Below are 16407 nucleotides of genomic sequence, written 5' to 3' on the forward strand. Positions count from 1 at the left end.
CTCTGGGGGATGTGAAAGCCAGAGGCTTTGGAAGCTCCTCTCTTCTGTTTAGTCAGAAGATGGTAAAGACAAGCCTTGTTAAAAAGTCTCCTCTCCCAAGGGAGCCAAAATGAAACATCTTTTAAATATTATTTGCTTAATCTAATATAATCCAGTTTACTCCAAGAGATTGCTCAATTCATCACACTGATGTGGAAATTCTTTTGAAATCAAGAACACGCTTGTGTGCAGATGACAAGTACCCGGGAAAAAGCAATTAAAAAGTTTTATAGCCGTGAGCACTTGAGAGGTAGCTCAGATATCTGGTGAGCCGGAGACAGGCACGTCCCCTGCGGATTAAGATACAGGTTGGACTTTGAACACGCTCCTCTGTCACAAGGGGAGAACCCCATGCTGTGCCCTATACCAGTTCACCCGAATCCCCTGGGGGTCTTGTTAAATGCAGATTTTGATTCCTTAGGGGGGGTGCTCAGGACTCTGCGGGGTTTTTTTTTTTGAGATTTTATTTATTTAAGGGTGCCTGGGTGGCTCAGTGGGTTAAGGGTCTGCCTTCGGCTCGGGTTGTGATCCCAGGGTCCTGGGACTGAGCCCCATGTAGGGCTCCCTGCTCAGTGGGGAGTCTGCTTCTCCCTCTCCCTCTGCTGCTCCCCCTGCTTGTGCTTGCGCATGCTCTCTGTGTCAAATAAAATCTTAAAAAAAAGACTTTACTTATTTGAGAGAGAGAGAGATTGATCACAAGCAGGGGGAAGGGTTAGAGGGAAATGCAGACTCCCCGCTAAGCAGGGAGCCCGATGCAGGGCTTGATCTCAGGACCCTGGGATCATGACCTGAGCTGAAGGCAGATGCTTAATGGACTGCGCCACCCAGGTGCCCTGGGACCCTGCATTTTTAACAAGTTCCCAGGTAAGGTCGATGCTACCTGTTGGGGGCTACTTACAATGGCAAGATGTTAAATGACACCACGTTCTCTGCCTGGGTTTTAACTCTTAGCAGCAGAAGTAAAGGTCCGTGAGACTGTAAGATCTAAGAGGGTAGGCAGAGACCTGCTCTGCTCATCTTGGATACCCAGCACTTAGCACAGTGCCCACTCCACTTAGGAACCCGATAAATAAATAAGTGGTAAATAGGGAAATGTCTGATGGACGAGATGCAGGTGACATCTCAGTCCTAGTGGATTTTGGTCCATGGTTTGTCTGGGATAAGCCTCCCTTTGGCTAACGGAGCCTGAGAGAATCCAGAGAAGACAGACTGTGGTATTACGCCAACCATGGAACCGTCATGGCTCATTCCCCAGCGGTTAGCATCTAAGAGTCCTTCAATAATTTCATATAAGTTAGTCTCAGTACTTCAGCTGGCTTATAAAAGGTCTTTCCTCAATCTTTCCTGCTGCTCTCAATCCATTTGCCATATAGGGAGAGAGGGTCAGGGAGATCTTTTAGTAAGGTGGACCAGATGGCATCCCCCTCTCCTAGAACCTCCAGTGGCCTCCCATGTCTCCACCTAAAGCCCCACCTTCTTCCTCAGGGATTTGGATTCGGTGTGACCTGGGCCCTGACAACACCTCTGATCTCATCACCCTACTCTTCACCTTATTTACGTGCCCACAAGCCATTCTGACCTTCTGTCTCTTCCTCTAATATCCCCGACTCAGCCCCACTTCTGAGCCTTTGCACTTGTGGTCTTGCCTGGGACTCCAGCTCTGGCTCCCCAGATGACCACAGTCTTCTTGTGGTGCATGTCCCAGCTCGTGTCTGCCCTCCTCAGAGAGGCTGGCCTGCATAGCTCATGGGAACTTGCCATCCCTCCCTCGGCTCGGCCCATCATGCTTCTCCCTATCACCTTCCGCAGAGCTGTCCCCACAGCTGACATGATCATGTTGAGCTATTTTTTGGATGCCTCTTTCCAGTAGACTGTAAGCTCCTCGAGGGGTAGGACCCATCTGTCTGGTCTCCTCCTCTATCTCCCTGGAACACTGCTAGGCACATAGAAAATGCTCAGTATAGAACGACCTCTAACTCCCCGAGGACAGGGCTGAATTCCCTCTGGCCCCTAGGACAAGACAGCAAATACCATAGGAGCTTGGCTGAAACTGGTGGGGGAGCCCCTGTTCTGGTGGCTGACAGATCCTGTCTGGACCGGGCCTGCGCTGTAAGGCCTGGTATGGTCTAGGATCCCCCAGGCCATCTTTGGATGGCTAAAGTCACAGGCTTTGAACCCTTTGGGGTTCCTCAGAGCTAGAATGTTTGATTTAAACCAGACGAGCCCTGGGGACCCACCTGGGTATGTGTCAGCTTCCTGTTGGGCCCAGCCCCTGGAATGAAGATTCTTCCCATCAGCTTCCACCTTACCGGGAGTCTATGGCACGTCACACCCAGAGCCTCCCCCTCACCCCTCCTTGAATAGCTGAGCTGCCTCATCAGGAACGAGGTGTGCGCAGAGGATGAAGAAAACCCATCCACTGACAGCTCCTCTAGCTGGTTGCTGACGTCAGGAAGCACTTGAGAACATGTTAGGACAATCCTGGGATTTCATGGCTCAGGAACTTTTTTTTTTTTTACATTCCAATTTCTAGTATGTAAGAAAGTACATTTCTGCTTAAGCTCGTAGTCTGACACCTGTGCCCCACCCTGAGTCACCGGCAGGTAGGAACGTCCCTGAGAGAGGCAGACGTGCGTCGGAGGTTACCTCAACGGCCGGCTCGGTGGGGTAGGTATAGTTGCTGTTCCGGGACGTTCTCAGGAAGGGCTCGCTCTGCAAGAGAACAGAAACCACAGAGAGAGGTGATCGGACAGCACTGAAGATTACTTAGGGAAGAGGACCTCTAATCCCCCCCTCCAGATTGACTTAACGCAACTCTTCCGCATGTAAATAGTAAGAACCCTACACACATAATTTAATTCATTCTCGAGGGTTTTACATAGCGGCGCTGGCAAGGGGTGCGCAAGGAAAGGCCTCAGGAGGGTTCTGTGCATGCTCTACTCCGAGTTCAAGTGTTTGCTTTTCACCTTAGCCAAGGAACATCCACCCAGTCCTCCAAATGATCCATTTTCTTCCCTTTGTAATCTCACTGGCGGGAGATTCACAGGATAGCATTTTTTCCTTTTCTGGGGAGTACTGATTATATATTTGATTGATTGTCTTACTCCCTTCAGGTCGGCTTCACATATTTCAGCCTACTTTTATCCTGAAACATCCTCTTCCTTCCCTACCCACCTCCTTCACAATTGGTTTGCTCACAAGTCCAGTCAAGATCCAAGTCTGTTCAGTTGCAGGTGAGGGTTAACTGAAGCAGGGAGGAGGATACAGACCAAGGAGAAACAGGGGAAAAGCAAGGTAATGAGAAAATGTGAACATGACATGAAGCAAGAGCGAGTTAATAAGACTGAGATCGGGAATCAGCCAGTGGCCCCAGGCCGTCCACGCTTCCACCAGATGTGCTCAGTGGAGTGGGGGGGCCATGGTCTAAACATTTGGGAAGAAAATGCCGGTAAGAAAGAAGAACATTTGGGAAGAAAATGAGAGTAAGAAAGAAGAACAAGAATGTTGGAGGGGGAGGGTCACTGGGGATCAGTTCCAGGGGTTGCAAACTGTCTGCCTGTGGGCTAACTCTAGCCAGGAGACATTTTGTCTTGTTCTGCTTTATTTGGGCCTGAATGGTGTTAAAAAGAAGTGGGGGAGGGGAGAAGAGTCTGAATGTTTTAAGAGGAGATGCACGGTCTTCAGTTCTGGCCCTACCCCTTCCTCTTGTGCCATACATGGTCCCACTCACCCAGTCGTGTTCCTGCCTGGCATGGCATCAGAGTTTGCAACCCCGGAAAGACCCCCATTTTACGGATGAGGAGCAAGGGAGGTCTGGGTTGGGTGGGGGAGAGACAGGGTCCAGGTAGAGAGCAGGTAGTGAGTGCCTGTCAGGTCAGGCCTTTCCAGCTCTATTCCTCACACCAGGGTCAGGCCAGTGAAGGAGCGTGTGGGTCAGGCAGAGAGGAAGGGGAAGAGGGGGGCTCAGCAGCAGCCTTGGCACTCCCAGTCCCGGGCAAAGACCCTGGCTCCCGGGACACCATGTGTCTCTCCTTCCTTCCGCGTCTCCGAGTTCCTAGCTGAAGCGGGGGCCTGAGGAGCACTCAGGGCCAAGGGCGGACGCATGCAAGGCCAAGGGGGGCTTACCAGGGCACGTCTCCGTGGTGAACTGGGCCTGTCCCAGCAGCCCCTGAGGAGGGCGATGTGGGGGCATTCTACACATAACTGGCCCCTGGGTGTAAGCACCCCGTGGGTTCGGGGCCCCGCTCCGGGTGCTGGGATGAGGGGAGGCTGTGAAGAGGCTCACAAGCCAGTCAGGCAGAGAGCAGGAGACGCTAGGAGAAGGTGAAGCCTCGGGGACCAGCGTGCCCAGTCAGTGCAGTAATCGCTGAGGAGCGGCTGCAAGACTGGGGCGACATAGAGACCTCATCTAGGAGACGCTGTGTGGAGCATTGCTACTTACTGTCGTGTCCCCCCGTCAAGGGAGCCCTTACGGGAACAGGGGCCGGGGCCCGGGGCTCATCCCAGAGCGGCCAGCACCAGAAGAACCAGAAGGCAAAGACTAACCCTGCCCTTCTGGGAGCGCTGAAAGTCAAGCTGGAGGGTCTATTTGGTCACCTGACCCAAGGGCTGGGGGAGGGGCCAGAGAGGGGGGAGGGAGTCAAAGGGGTCAGAGGTCAAGGGAGACCCTGGAATGCAGTGGGGGAGCAAAGCCAGAGCAGGAACCATGAGAACAGGTCCAGGCCAGGGGCAGAGAGGTAGCCTAGGGTGCCCAGGGCTGGCTTCATTGACCACTGACGTCATAACACGTGGTGAGGCAGAGCGGTTTAGGGGCCCGGAGTGGAGCAGATCGTGCGCAGAGGTCCCAGTTAGTCTGACTGCCCTCTTGGGCTAGACCTGTAACACCAGCAGCTGGAAAGTGAAGCTGATCGAATGCCAGCACAGGGGGTGTCCTACACAGACGGCGTGGCCGGCCTGGGTGGGGAGGGGGCAGTGCCCGGACAGCCACCTGGTGTGAGTCAGCCCGGTGAGTCAGTGGCCTGCAGGGAAGGTCGTGTTCCTCTTGGCCGTGCTCCTAGGTGTGCGGGTCTGCGGGGAAGGAGTGGCAGTGATCTGTGCTACTCAGACTGCACTGGGAGTGTCCCGGCAAGCCAGGCGCCAACCCCAAGCGGGCATCCGTTCCAAGGGGACATGCGTGGAACACGAGGCCGGCTTCGCAGGCTTGTCTGCCAGAGACAGCTGAGGGAAGGGACGGGAAGGCTCAGGGAAAGGGGGTGGTGGTGACAGGAAGGAGGACGTAACAGAAGGACATGGAATGCCCTCTGACACGTCTACCTGGTCCCATCCCAGTCCACGTGTGCTGGCTCACGACCTACGAGGCTCATTTCACAACCTGTCAACGGACAGCCACTTGGCAGTTGGAAAAGCTCTGCCTGGAGACTATAGAAGCGAAGGAGAGGCTGGCTGGTGCCTCGGGAGGAGTGTGGTGGAGTGACTCCGCTATCACAGGACGCGGGACACCGGACTCCGAGGCCCTCCCTGCTGAGATCCTCTGGTTATAGAATTCTTGTCCTTACAATGGGAAGGGCCCCGTGACCTCTAGCACACAACGGGACGAATTTGTGAAGGGGGGTGGTGGCAGTAGGAAAGGAACAGGGGGCTGGGAGGGGCACGAGGGGAAGTCCTATCAGATAGGGCTCCTCATGTCTCACACCCGCAGAACTGCACAAACCACAACGATGCGGACACAAACAGGGAAGTCCTAAGGGTCAGACAGTTGGGGGAGACAAATACCTCGTTCCTGTTTTGACATTTCTTGCTCAAAGATTATTTTTTGAATGGATGTGTACTGAGTTTGGGGTGATGGTGGGGTGAGGCAGGATAGATTTAGAAGCCCACAGCCTTCAAAAGGTAAGAGTGTCCTCCGTGTGTAATTCAAAATACAGTTGAAACCTTGCTAAACAGTAAAGTAAGTAGAAGGAGCCCAGCAGATCTCTGCTTTTTCTCAAAATGAAAGACTGGGTGAACTAGCCCTTAAAATTATTCCAGTTTCTCTTTTCTCTGTGCCCCCCTCCTGGTGTCTCTCTCTGGTTCCCTGCTCTTGTTGATACCCTGATAATACATTTAAGCCGCCTTCTGGGCAAACTGATACCATCCAGGGCATCCCAGGGGGAAAACCTCTCTTCAAGCTTGGAAGAACAGAGCTGGAGTTTGAGAAAGGAGAGATGAAGACACAGGTCGTTCTCTGCACAGATACTTACCAGGAAACTGTGGAAGTGAGGGGACAAACCTCAGAGTGAGGAGATGCGGAGAGAGCGAAAACAGAACAGAGGTGGCCCATGACCGTGGGAGAATGTCCCCATTTGCGAGACAAGAAGGGACAGCGACTGGAAGAACAGCACCATCAGGGAGGCCCTGCGTCTAGGAATGCAGGCGAGACGGTTTCGGGGGAGACGGTTCACACCGACAAGTGTTCAGAGTGGGCCGGGGGCGGGGGGTAAGAGCGGAGAGAGAAGCGTGTGGGTCTTTCAGTTGCCTTCTGCAAAGCCCGAGGAGGAGCCACAGCGGGCTGCCCCGGGTTAGTGAAGGCAGTGAGACCCGAAAGGGGACAACGGTCACAGTCCACAGGGCAGCTAATCAAAAGCGGGCCAGAAGAGCATCCGTCCGACCTGAAAGTCTAACGAAAATCCAGGGAGTGCTATTAAGGGCCCTGCGTGGCCTGGCAGAAAGCACCTGCAGTTGGCTGGGGCAGGGGGAGGAGCTGCGAGGAGGCCGAGAAAGCTCCTCAGTGCTCCCATCCATCCAGGCCCCCTCCTCCCCGCTGGGTCCTGCCTGTTGCATCTATGTTTAGACACAGCGAGGACTAAAATATGTGCCGCCTGGCCCCTGTCAGCTCACACAGAGAGGCTGGTGGACTTTTATAGAGCTCTAAGGCACACGGGCGGGAGCAGATGGGACGTGAGGAACATGGAGTGCCACTCTGCCTGTTGTGGTGACGCTGGGGCTGGCCGACAGATGGATCCTTTTGGAATGGGGTTGCCTGGCAACCGCTTCCCCCAGGCTGGGTTTCTAGGGTTCCAAGAGGCTGGCTTTGCTCTCCTCTGCTTACCAATGGCTCAGCCAGTCTCTGTCCAGAAGGAGGAACAGAGCCCACGGTGGCTTGAGATGCTGCTTGGAGTGGCACCCTTTCGGCACTCCCTGCCTGGTCTGGGGGAGGGGGGGGCACAGGTCACCTTGAGGCCCATGGTGACAGGGCCCTCCCTGACCCAGTGCCTAGGCTCCAACCTGGTACTTAGTATATGTTTGTGGGGAGGGAGAGCACGGGACGGCTCCCCGGAATGGGTTGTTATTACTTTTACTATTTAATGGCAGAGAATTGACAGATTGGAGAGGATGGTCTATGGCTGATTTTCAGTGTGGCCATATAGGTTGTTAAAAACACTCAAATGCTTACCTCCAGTATGGTTTCCAGCCCCTGCTCTGAGTCCCCAAATGCCCCCACTACCCAGGTTGCCTGGCCCTTCCCCAAGAAACTCCTGGACATGCTCAGCACCTAGTCCACACCTGGCACAGTAGGGCCCCCTAGCACCTTGCCGCAGCCCGCCAGCCGGCATCTGACCACTGGGCTGGAGGCATCTGTGTTACATCATTTGACTGTTCCTTCGCTCCCAGCACTAGACCCAGCAACGGAGCCCTTTGCTACCACGGCCTTCACTTCTCATCCCTTCCTCCCACAGCCCTGGTTCTCCGCATGGGGCCTGAGGCTGGGCTCAGGGAGGCAGCAGACAGGGAGCAGGGGTGTGGGCAGGGGTGCCCACTGTCTTTGGAGCCCTGGCAGGCACAGGGGGGAGCTGCGGGTCCATTTTCTGCTCAGCCGGGAGGGCGGGAGAGGGTGAGGCAGCCTGACCCAGGGGAATCCCAGCCTCCCAGACCGGGTCAGGTCCTTCTGCTTTTACTGCTGCTGAGGGCCCTCTGGCTTCGGCCTTATTTGGTTAAAAAACCATTAAGACGGGGCCTAGGAAAGGGAGTTGAAAGCAGTGGGAACACGAACTTGCCCCCACCCAGGCCTGAAATCTAGTTTAACAACCACTTACATTTTCCTCCTTAAAAGGAGCCCTGAGCTGCGTCCTTGCCCCAGGAGCAAGGCTGGTCCTCCCCCCCCTCCTCCACACAGCTCCCTGGTGCCTTTTGCTGCTCTCCTCTTTGACCCTATCCCTGCTGGAAACTCGCACTCCAGGCTCTGAGACCACTGACCACTTCAGAGCTGGCTGGCTTCTCGCTAAGGCTGACCTGCAGTCAGACTTGCCCATCGGCCCCACGTGCTGCTGCCGAAATGAGCCTTCTTGCCCCACGTCCTGCCCCCGCTGCCCCGCCAGGAACCCAGGGCTCTCGTCCTGATCCACTGCCTCTGCTTGGGCCCAGGCTTCCCTTCCCACCTGCTTCTCCCATTCTCAAAGAGGTGCTTCGGCACCATCTCCTCTCCTGTCAGTGCCCATCGACGTCCTCCCAGCCTCTGACACTCTCCCGCGTCGGTTGAGGGGCTATGGTGTAGGACCGGGGGAGGGGGAAGCTCCGGTCTGAGCTCTGGTCTCTGGAGAGGGGCAGGGCACGTCCTCCCGCATTACCTGAGTGGGGCAGGAGAGGGCTATATTTGCTGCCAGGTCCAGGGTCTCCGTTTTCCTTCCCAGCGGCTCAAGCTATGGCGGAAGAAAAGACAGGCCCGCTGAAGTGAGCATTCCTCGGCAGCACCTTGCGGTGGAGACAGCTCACAGCCTCATGTCAGGGGGGTTGGCTTCCTCTCCTGGCTCTGCTGCGGGATGCTGGGTAAGCCTCTCTGCTTCCTTACCAACTCCTAGGATTTGGCTGGCAGGGCTGGCAAGGAGCTTAGATAACATAGCTTATGCGGCTTCGCCCCGCGGCTGGCACATGGAAAATGTTGAATAAGCGTGAGGGGCCTGCCTCGCATGCTGCGGAGAGCCCCTCTGCCCAGTTCAAAGCACAAAGGAGAGGGGGGAGTTGATGCTGGAATCCTAAGGGCTCCATAATTTCAGTTCTACGGACTTCTACAGATGTGCCAGCCATGGCTCCTTCACACCGTACTTGCAAAGGGAGGCCAAGAACAAGCCTCATCCTGTAGGGGCTGGTGCTTTGCTAGACTTGAGCCCCAGAAACCCAGGGATACCCCACTTATTTTACCATATTGACCCAAAGGGCTCTGGAGAGCTGAGTGTGGAATTTCTGACTTGGGTGGAGACAGTCTGGAGCGAAGAAGGACATATCCAGGCGCCCATCCTGAAAGAGAAACAGATTTCTTCAAGATCCTACTGGCGCAGAGGGTAGAGAGGGGCCGCAGTGGTCAGGTACAGCTGCGGCCTGGGGTTGACCACTCAGTGCCCCCTCTCTCTGGTGAAGCTCCGAGACATTGGCCTTCTCCGGGGCCGGATCACTTCAAGAGGGAGATAAGAGCAATCCCACAGATTAATAGCCTTGGGTGACCCCAACCCCCACCCTCCTTTCTGGCCCCATGATTCCCCTTATTTAATGTGTTTAAAAAGCATCATATTTATTTTTAGGCCCAGTTGTGTGATGCCCTAGCCCATGCCAAGGTCCAGGGAGTGAGATCCGAGTCCCTGAGGAGGTCTTGGTCAGCCAGCCAGGAAAAGCTACTTCCCAGCCCTTGGCCAGCTGGTTCCGGTGGTCTTGGTGGGGAGAATGGAGCAGAGCTTGAGGGGTAGGCCTGGGCAAAGCCAACACGGGGGCAGCTGCCACCCTCCTCTCTCTGGAGGTCATCAGCGGTGCCCAAGGCTTCTTCCGGCTTCCCTCCATCTAGGCAAGGAACTCAGCATGGAGGCCCAGGCGGACAGAACTGAGTTTCCATCCTAGTGAGCTCACAGAGCTCTCTTCTGCTCAATGTGTCAGGGGGACAGCATGGGCAGGGTGGGGTGTGGAGACCCCAGTACCCAGCAGCCTCCTTTAGCATGTGGTATGTGGGTGGCAGAAAGAGAATCATCTGCAGTTAGGTATGTTCAAATCATGCCTCTCTGTCCCTTATTTCCTGTATGATTTTAGGAAAGAGACTTCACACCCGTGAACCTCTGTTACCTGGGGATGAAACTGATCGCAAAGGTCGTTGTGAAGATTTTACCCATGGAAAACACAGGGCTTGGTTCGGGGTAGGTACTCAACAAAGTGGGGGCTGCTCTCAGTGGTAATGAGCACGTCCCACATCAGGCTGCCTGTAGGAACACGGCTCAGGTGTTCAGGGAGGCTGTGCCACCAGACCAGCCTCTGGAGGGCCACCTATGTCTTTCCCATCGTCTTCACAAACTCATGAAAGCCCTTGGCATCTCTGCCTTGAATTTCTTCTTCCTCACCGGGGAGGGCAGGGGGCGTACCGCCAGGAGGGGGAGCCGGATGTCACGGAAGAAGGGCTGAAGCACCACAGAGAAGTCCTCCCGGGTGTCGTAGCGGCCTGACTCCACCAGCTCCCGCATGCTGCTCTGGGGACACACGCAGGCTGCTCTCAGCACAGGCCCTGGGTTGCCCAGTGGGGACAGCCAGGGTGTGGTGGCTGGCATCCCTGCCCCCATCTCCCTACACAAGAGGGTGACTCAACCCTTCCCTTGAGAACACAAACACAGGTGATTGCAAATCTCTTTCCAGAGAATTGGAAACAGGTTGGTTCACCTTTTGGTTTTGCTGTTAAGTGAACTGTAAGCTCTGAAGGGTGAGGCAGGAAGGGAGAAGAACCTGGAAAGAGTCTCCAGAGACCCCCGGGGGCTCAGGACCTGCAACCTCGCCATTAGTGGCCTATCTCTTGAGGAGGGGAGGAAGGGGGCAGAAGGGGGGCAGCCAGGCCCCCAGGGCGCAGGGAAGGAAAAGGCCCACCCAGGGAGCACCCAGAGCTATTGACCTCTTTAGGCCAAGCATGGGGTTAAGCCACCGAGGGCGGGTGGACCTGGAGGGCTATGCCACCTGGATTCCTCTGGGATGACTCTAACTGAGGTGCCCGAGACCCTTCAGCCAGGTGGGGCAGAGGAAGGGGCCCAGAGGGTGATGTCGCTCCAACCCAGACTAGCTCTTCCCTTCCCTGAGTGTGGGTGTGTTGACTGAGTAGGGGGAGAGCGCCCCAAATGGCGCCCTTCTTGGTCTCACCTGGTAGGCTTGGGTGATGGCCTCCAACCTGGCCAGCTCTTGGGAGCTCTCCCGCGGGGTCAGAACACAGTTACATAACACGCTGCACAAAGAGGGGGAGGCAGGAGGACCCGGAGTGGACGCTCTGGTCAGAGCTGGTGCTGCGGCGGGGGATGGCTCCTTGAGCCCTGGCTGAGGCGCACATTGTGCCCCGAGGCTCTGAAGCGCCTTCTCAGGGGCAGGTTCCAGGCCTGGCACCAGGACCGGGCAAAGCCCCAAGGGTGTACGAGTGGGCACCCTCTCATACTGAGGGTCCGAATACTGGACTGCAGGCACTGGGCCTACGGCCAATTATGCAGAACGAATGAACTAAGGCAATGAAAATCCAATGTTTAAGTTTTAAGAATAAAATTAAAATGAGTCCTGAGGTATCGGGGCTTGTGTTTGGGGGTCTCTAATGCCCGTGCCCTCAGATGTTCACACCAGTGTCCCACAGTGGCCCCCTTCATTATGAATTGTGCATTCGCAATGAATCTGGATGAGTTTCATCATGAATTATTTCATGCTCGTGAAATATATTTAAGACAGATATCACCTCTAAAGCACTGATAGGTGCCGGGAGCACAGGTTCTGTAGAACTATTTGTTAAAGAAATAAATGTACATATGAGGTATGAAGATTAATAAAACACATACCTATGGACCTCTCACCCCACTTAAGAAACAAAACACTCCCATTCCGAAGTCCCCCAGTGTGCTCCTTCCCCATAAAGTTTACTGAATGATGTGGGTCGTTTCTCCACTTTCTGTTTCAATCTGACCGCATACGTATACAGTGCCACACGGTTCCCCTTTTCACTGCCTGGGCCATGCTGTGTCTCAAACACCAGGCTTTGTCCCAGCCCTGACCCTCTCCCCTGGGGCTCCCATGTCACAGAGCTTCCTCCTGGCATCCTGAGGTTGGGTAGGGTTGAGGCCCATCTCCAACTTCTCAGAAGGGGGCAGTCCTGACATAAGACCCCCTTTGCAGACTTGGACATGCGGACACACCAAGTCACAGAGACCCCAAGGAGTCACCACTGGGAAAGCAAGACCAGGAGGTGAGCACTTCTCTGGCCCTGGGGCAGCCAGCCCCTGCCTACCTGGCTTGCTGCACAGGGCACTTGTCCGGATTGCCCAGAAACGCCTGCCTCAGGACACTGGGGCTCAGGAAGTCCACGAGGTTGACCAGGGCTCTGGGCACCTAAAGGCAAGGCTGCAGGTGAGAGAGGGGCTCTGGAGGCTTCTTCCTCAAGCTGCCCTGAGAAGTGGCTCTCTACAGGACTCTGGTTCACTTTTCCCTGAGTGGAGTTTTGGGAAGGCATCATCACAGGATCACTGCCTAGGGCCCTGCAGGCTGGGCCACCCACACCGGCTGTGGCGTGAGTGGCGTCTCCTGGCATGGGACAACATGGTGGACCTGAGTCTAAATGCCTACAGTTCAGCTCCGCTCAGCCATCAGTTACTGAGCTTCAAATCTGCTGAGCTGCGTGCGCTATTTGCCACCTCCCTCTGGCCCAACGTGGACCAGCTCTGCTGCGCAGGTCTGGGGACGCGGCCACCCAGAGAGGCATGCAGTAGTTGGAGGGCTCGCCCTGGGTAGCTGGGCCAGCTTGTCTCTGTCAGGGGGTGGAAAGAGAGCAAGCTCTTGGGAGCAGGACCAGAGAGGGGTTGATCTAGAGACAGCCTATGGCTCTGCAGGCAGGGCCTCGCCTGGGAGCCACCCTGCTGTGGCCTCAGGTGGTGGGGGGGGCAGGGAGCACACCAGCTGCCTTCTCTTCATCAAGCCTGAGATCCTTCTGTGCTGATTCCAAATGGGATAGGTTTCCTCAGGGGTAGGCCCCAAACTCTGGAAAGGGAAGGCGCCCACGCCCTTGGCTGTCTCCTTCGGGGGAGGGGGTATCTCGCCTTCTTTTCCCCAACCACCCTTCCCCCACCCCCCAACATGCTTGAGCCGTGTCCAGCTTGTCAGAGCCTCCACCCACCTCTCTGTGCAGGACGTCCAAGGCGTTGCGGAGATGGTCAAAAAAGTTGGCTGCAGAATACAGATTCTGGGAAGACACAGGAGGGAGAGGGGGAGCTGGTTCAGGGGACATGGCAGTGGGGCAGCTGAAGGCCCCCCTCTGGCTCCACCCCCAGGACTTCTTCTCCCTCTGGCTTCTGGCTGTGACCAGGTCATCATGTCAGACTCTGAAGTCGATTACTCGCTATTATCAGAGATGGTCCAGCCCGAAGCCTGGGACCTTCAGCCAGAGCTTTCGTTTTGGAGCTGAACGTGCGGGTCCTCCTTCTCCACTTCCTGAGTTCTCAGGGATTGTAAGAAGGGAGCAGAAGCGCCATATCTGGCACCTGCTACCTCACACCACCTGGGACATGGAGGTGGGTGGGGCCAGAAACCTGAGGGTAAGAGGAGGCTCCCACAGGCAGGTGTAGCTGGACAAGCCTACGGTTGGTTCTAGGGACTGTTCTCAAAGAGGACCTCCAAGGCCTCCCGGTCAATGTCGGGAGCAATGAGCAGGCCTGGCTGCCCCCCACCCCTTACCGAATCCGTGCAGTAGTCACACAAATCACTGCCTCCGATCAGCACCGTGATCATCTTCCAGTCCTCGTGGAAATTCAGTCTCTACACGGGAGGAGGAAAGTGCTCGATGATTTCCCACAAACAAACAATGCCACAGCTCTAAGAAATCCATTCAACCCTCTAAGACTTCCTTGCCCACTCAAGACAATAGAAGCTGAATCTCAGAGCTAAAAGAATTTTAGAAGCTTATTTATGGACCACAGAACCTTAGCATCAGGAGGGACATTCAAGATCACTGGGATCAGCGACAGCCAACCCACCCACCCCCTGCCGCCATGGACATAATCTCCTCCAGGGCCTTGGACACCGGCCGTCCTACCACTGCTTAAACGCCTCTATAGTGACCGTGGCTCACTGTTTTCATGGCAGACCATTCCATTGGGGATGTCAGTGGGTTAGAAAATTTGTGTTTAAAAGTAACTGTAAATCCGACTCACGGGGTCATCTTTCATCCTCTGCACCAGAGTCTGGACTTGGCTCATAAGTTCCCTGAGAAGGAGAGGAAATCAGTCCTATGGGGGAATAGTGCCTGGAGTTTTCCTCCTAAAGGGGCCTGAACTGGACGTTTCCATGGCATTATCCCCATTGCCTGAACTGCCAGAGACCCTGAGGCTCACGGACAAGGAGCTACTTGCCTGTTCTGGAGAGTTATTCCAACAAACAACCCTTTGAAAAGCCAATTGTCTGTTTGTCCTAAAGCTGCAGTCGAGGGTACTGTCAACTGTATTTGTTACTCACGGTTTCCTTTCTAGGACTCCGCACGCAACGTGTCTTTTAGGATTCCATGCTAGGAAACCATTTGTCTCCTTTGAAAGGCTGGTATAGATATGAAATTAGATCTATGAAGGTTTTAGCATGCTTCCTCTTTTTCCCCAGGCTGCCAGGAAGTTGAGAGTTTGACGTTCAGGCATAAGAACTGCAAAAATGCTCATCTTGACCCAGTCGCTTCTCCCCGCCCCCCAGCCACCAGTGGCTGTGATTTTTCTCACTTCCGTACGTGTTACTTGCATTATTTCTTCAGTAAACTGAGCCAGAGGCTTCTTTTAGAAAGAGGTGGGGGAATAAATATATGCTGTATACATGCCTGGGTCTATAATTCATAGAAATACTAGATTTCAAGCATCCTGAGCTCCCCAGTAGTTCGGGCCCCCATTACAGGTCTGGGTGAGATGGGTCCACAGCGTGGTGATTTCCTAGGACCTGCAGGTGGGCCCATCTGTCCCCAGATGTTTCCGCGACCAAGAAGGGTCTTCCCAGGATGGATGAGCAGGTTTTGAAGTCCGTGCCCATCAGCTAGAAGGGTGTGGGCCCGAGCTGGAAGGTGACAAGGTGTTGGAGGCCCCGATGGCCAGGGCAGGATCAAGGAAGTCCGGGCTGCTGGGGCCACTAGGAGCAGGGTGAGGGGCCTCCTGAGATCACTCTGCAGGGCTGAGCAGTCCTGCTTCAGCTGTCTCTGGCTTCTCAACTGCATTTCCTACTAGCTCCAGAGCAGGCTAGGGACAGGCCATGACGTGTTGCCCCGGAAGCCTCCAAGGCTAGAGATTCTGGCTTGTCCATTCATTTCTTGGCACTCTCTGATCTTTTCGGGGAGCTGCCACTTGTGAGACTTGGGAGAAAGCGAATCTCTCTAGCACCATTATGCCACGGCAAGTATTAAAACTTGGATAAGGTTAGTCAGTTAGTTGCATGATTAAACCGTGCCACCCAAGAAACAAGGTCAGGAGTTCAGCCTCTAGGGCCATGGCTCCTGTCCCAGCCCCAGCCTCTCTGGCCTCCCTGCTGTACCTCAGTCACAGCGGCGGCCAGGGAAGAGAGTGGCTAAAGACCTCTCAGGTCACTGCTGCAAAGGGAGCAATGTCTCCTTTGCACACGGAGGTCAGGATTACAATCTTAAAGGGGACTACATGCCTCCCACTCTCTCCCCCACAGGCCCTCCTCCCCAAACGCCGTACTCAGCCTTTGCTCCAGGAACAGCCTGATTGAGGAACGCATTTGTGTCATTGACATCACCCGTGCCCACTGAGTAGCCTGTGAGGTTTCCGTTAAACATCCGAAGGATATCTGAAAGAGAAGGGGGTGAATGGGACACACAGAATTTAAGGGGGAGGGGCAGGGTATCTTCTCGGTTCTAGGCTCCCCAGAGTGGGTTTTGTTACCAACTTCATGCAGCCAGGCAGGGTGGGGGAGGGTATGCCTGGCAGGAATTGGGGCTCTCTGAGTGGAAATGACCTGAAGACAGGGTGGGCCAAGGCAGCAAGAGCCCCTCCCCTCCCCCTTCCTTCCCTCCCCTTCCTTCTTTCCTCCCTTCCTCCCCCCCTCCCCTTCTTCCTCCCTTCCTCCCTCCCTCCCAGTGCAGGGAATGTTCACTATTTTGCTGGATGGTGTCTGCACCCTCTGGGCCAGTTGAAAAAACCTGAGACTCAGAATGTTGGGTGACTTGCTCTAGGTCACATGGCAAGCACAGAGAAGAGCCAGGGCTTGAACCCAGGCCTCAGGGCTCCAAATAGAGTATTTATGACACCTCCTTCAGCTACCTGCCCATGGGCCTCTCCTCCCACTCAATGGCAATAAGCAAAGATGACTTCCTCCTTTCTGAGTTGAGGGGAATTCTCAGGAAGCCAAGGGTCAGGTGGACCC

At 55.1% G+C, this 16407-nt stretch overlaps 1 protein-coding gene across 1 annotated transcript in view; it reads right to left on the reverse strand.

The window, feature by feature from the left end:
• PLB1 (phospholipase B1) overlaps positions 1–16407 on the reverse strand; it is a 99773-nt gene that overhangs the window by 23765 nt on the left and 59601 nt on the right. The window contains exons 34-43 of the mRNA XM_034657298.1: positions 15723–15831; positions 14208–14259; positions 13732–13812; positions 13175–13240; positions 12293–12393; positions 11173–11254; positions 10413–10517; positions 9214–9309; positions 8643–8714; positions 2686–2751 (exon numbers count right to left, since the gene is read on the reverse strand). Of these exons, the coding sequence (XP_034513189.1) occupies positions 2686–2751; positions 8643–8714; positions 9214–9309; positions 10413–10517; positions 11173–11254; positions 12293–12393; positions 13175–13240; positions 13732–13812; positions 14208–14259; positions 15723–15831 (830 nt within the window). The remainder of the gene's footprint in view (positions 1–2685; positions 2752–8642; positions 8715–9213; positions 9310–10412; positions 10518–11172; positions 11255–12292; positions 12394–13174; positions 13241–13731; positions 13813–14207; positions 14260–15722; positions 15832–16407) is intronic.

Source organism: Ailuropoda melanoleuca, chromosome 4 (assembly GCF_002007445.2).
Source record: "Ailuropoda melanoleuca isolate Jingjing chromosome 4, ASM200744v2, whole genome shotgun sequence".
Taxonomy (NCBI): Eukaryota; Metazoa; Chordata; class Mammalia; order Carnivora; family Ursidae; genus Ailuropoda; species Ailuropoda melanoleuca.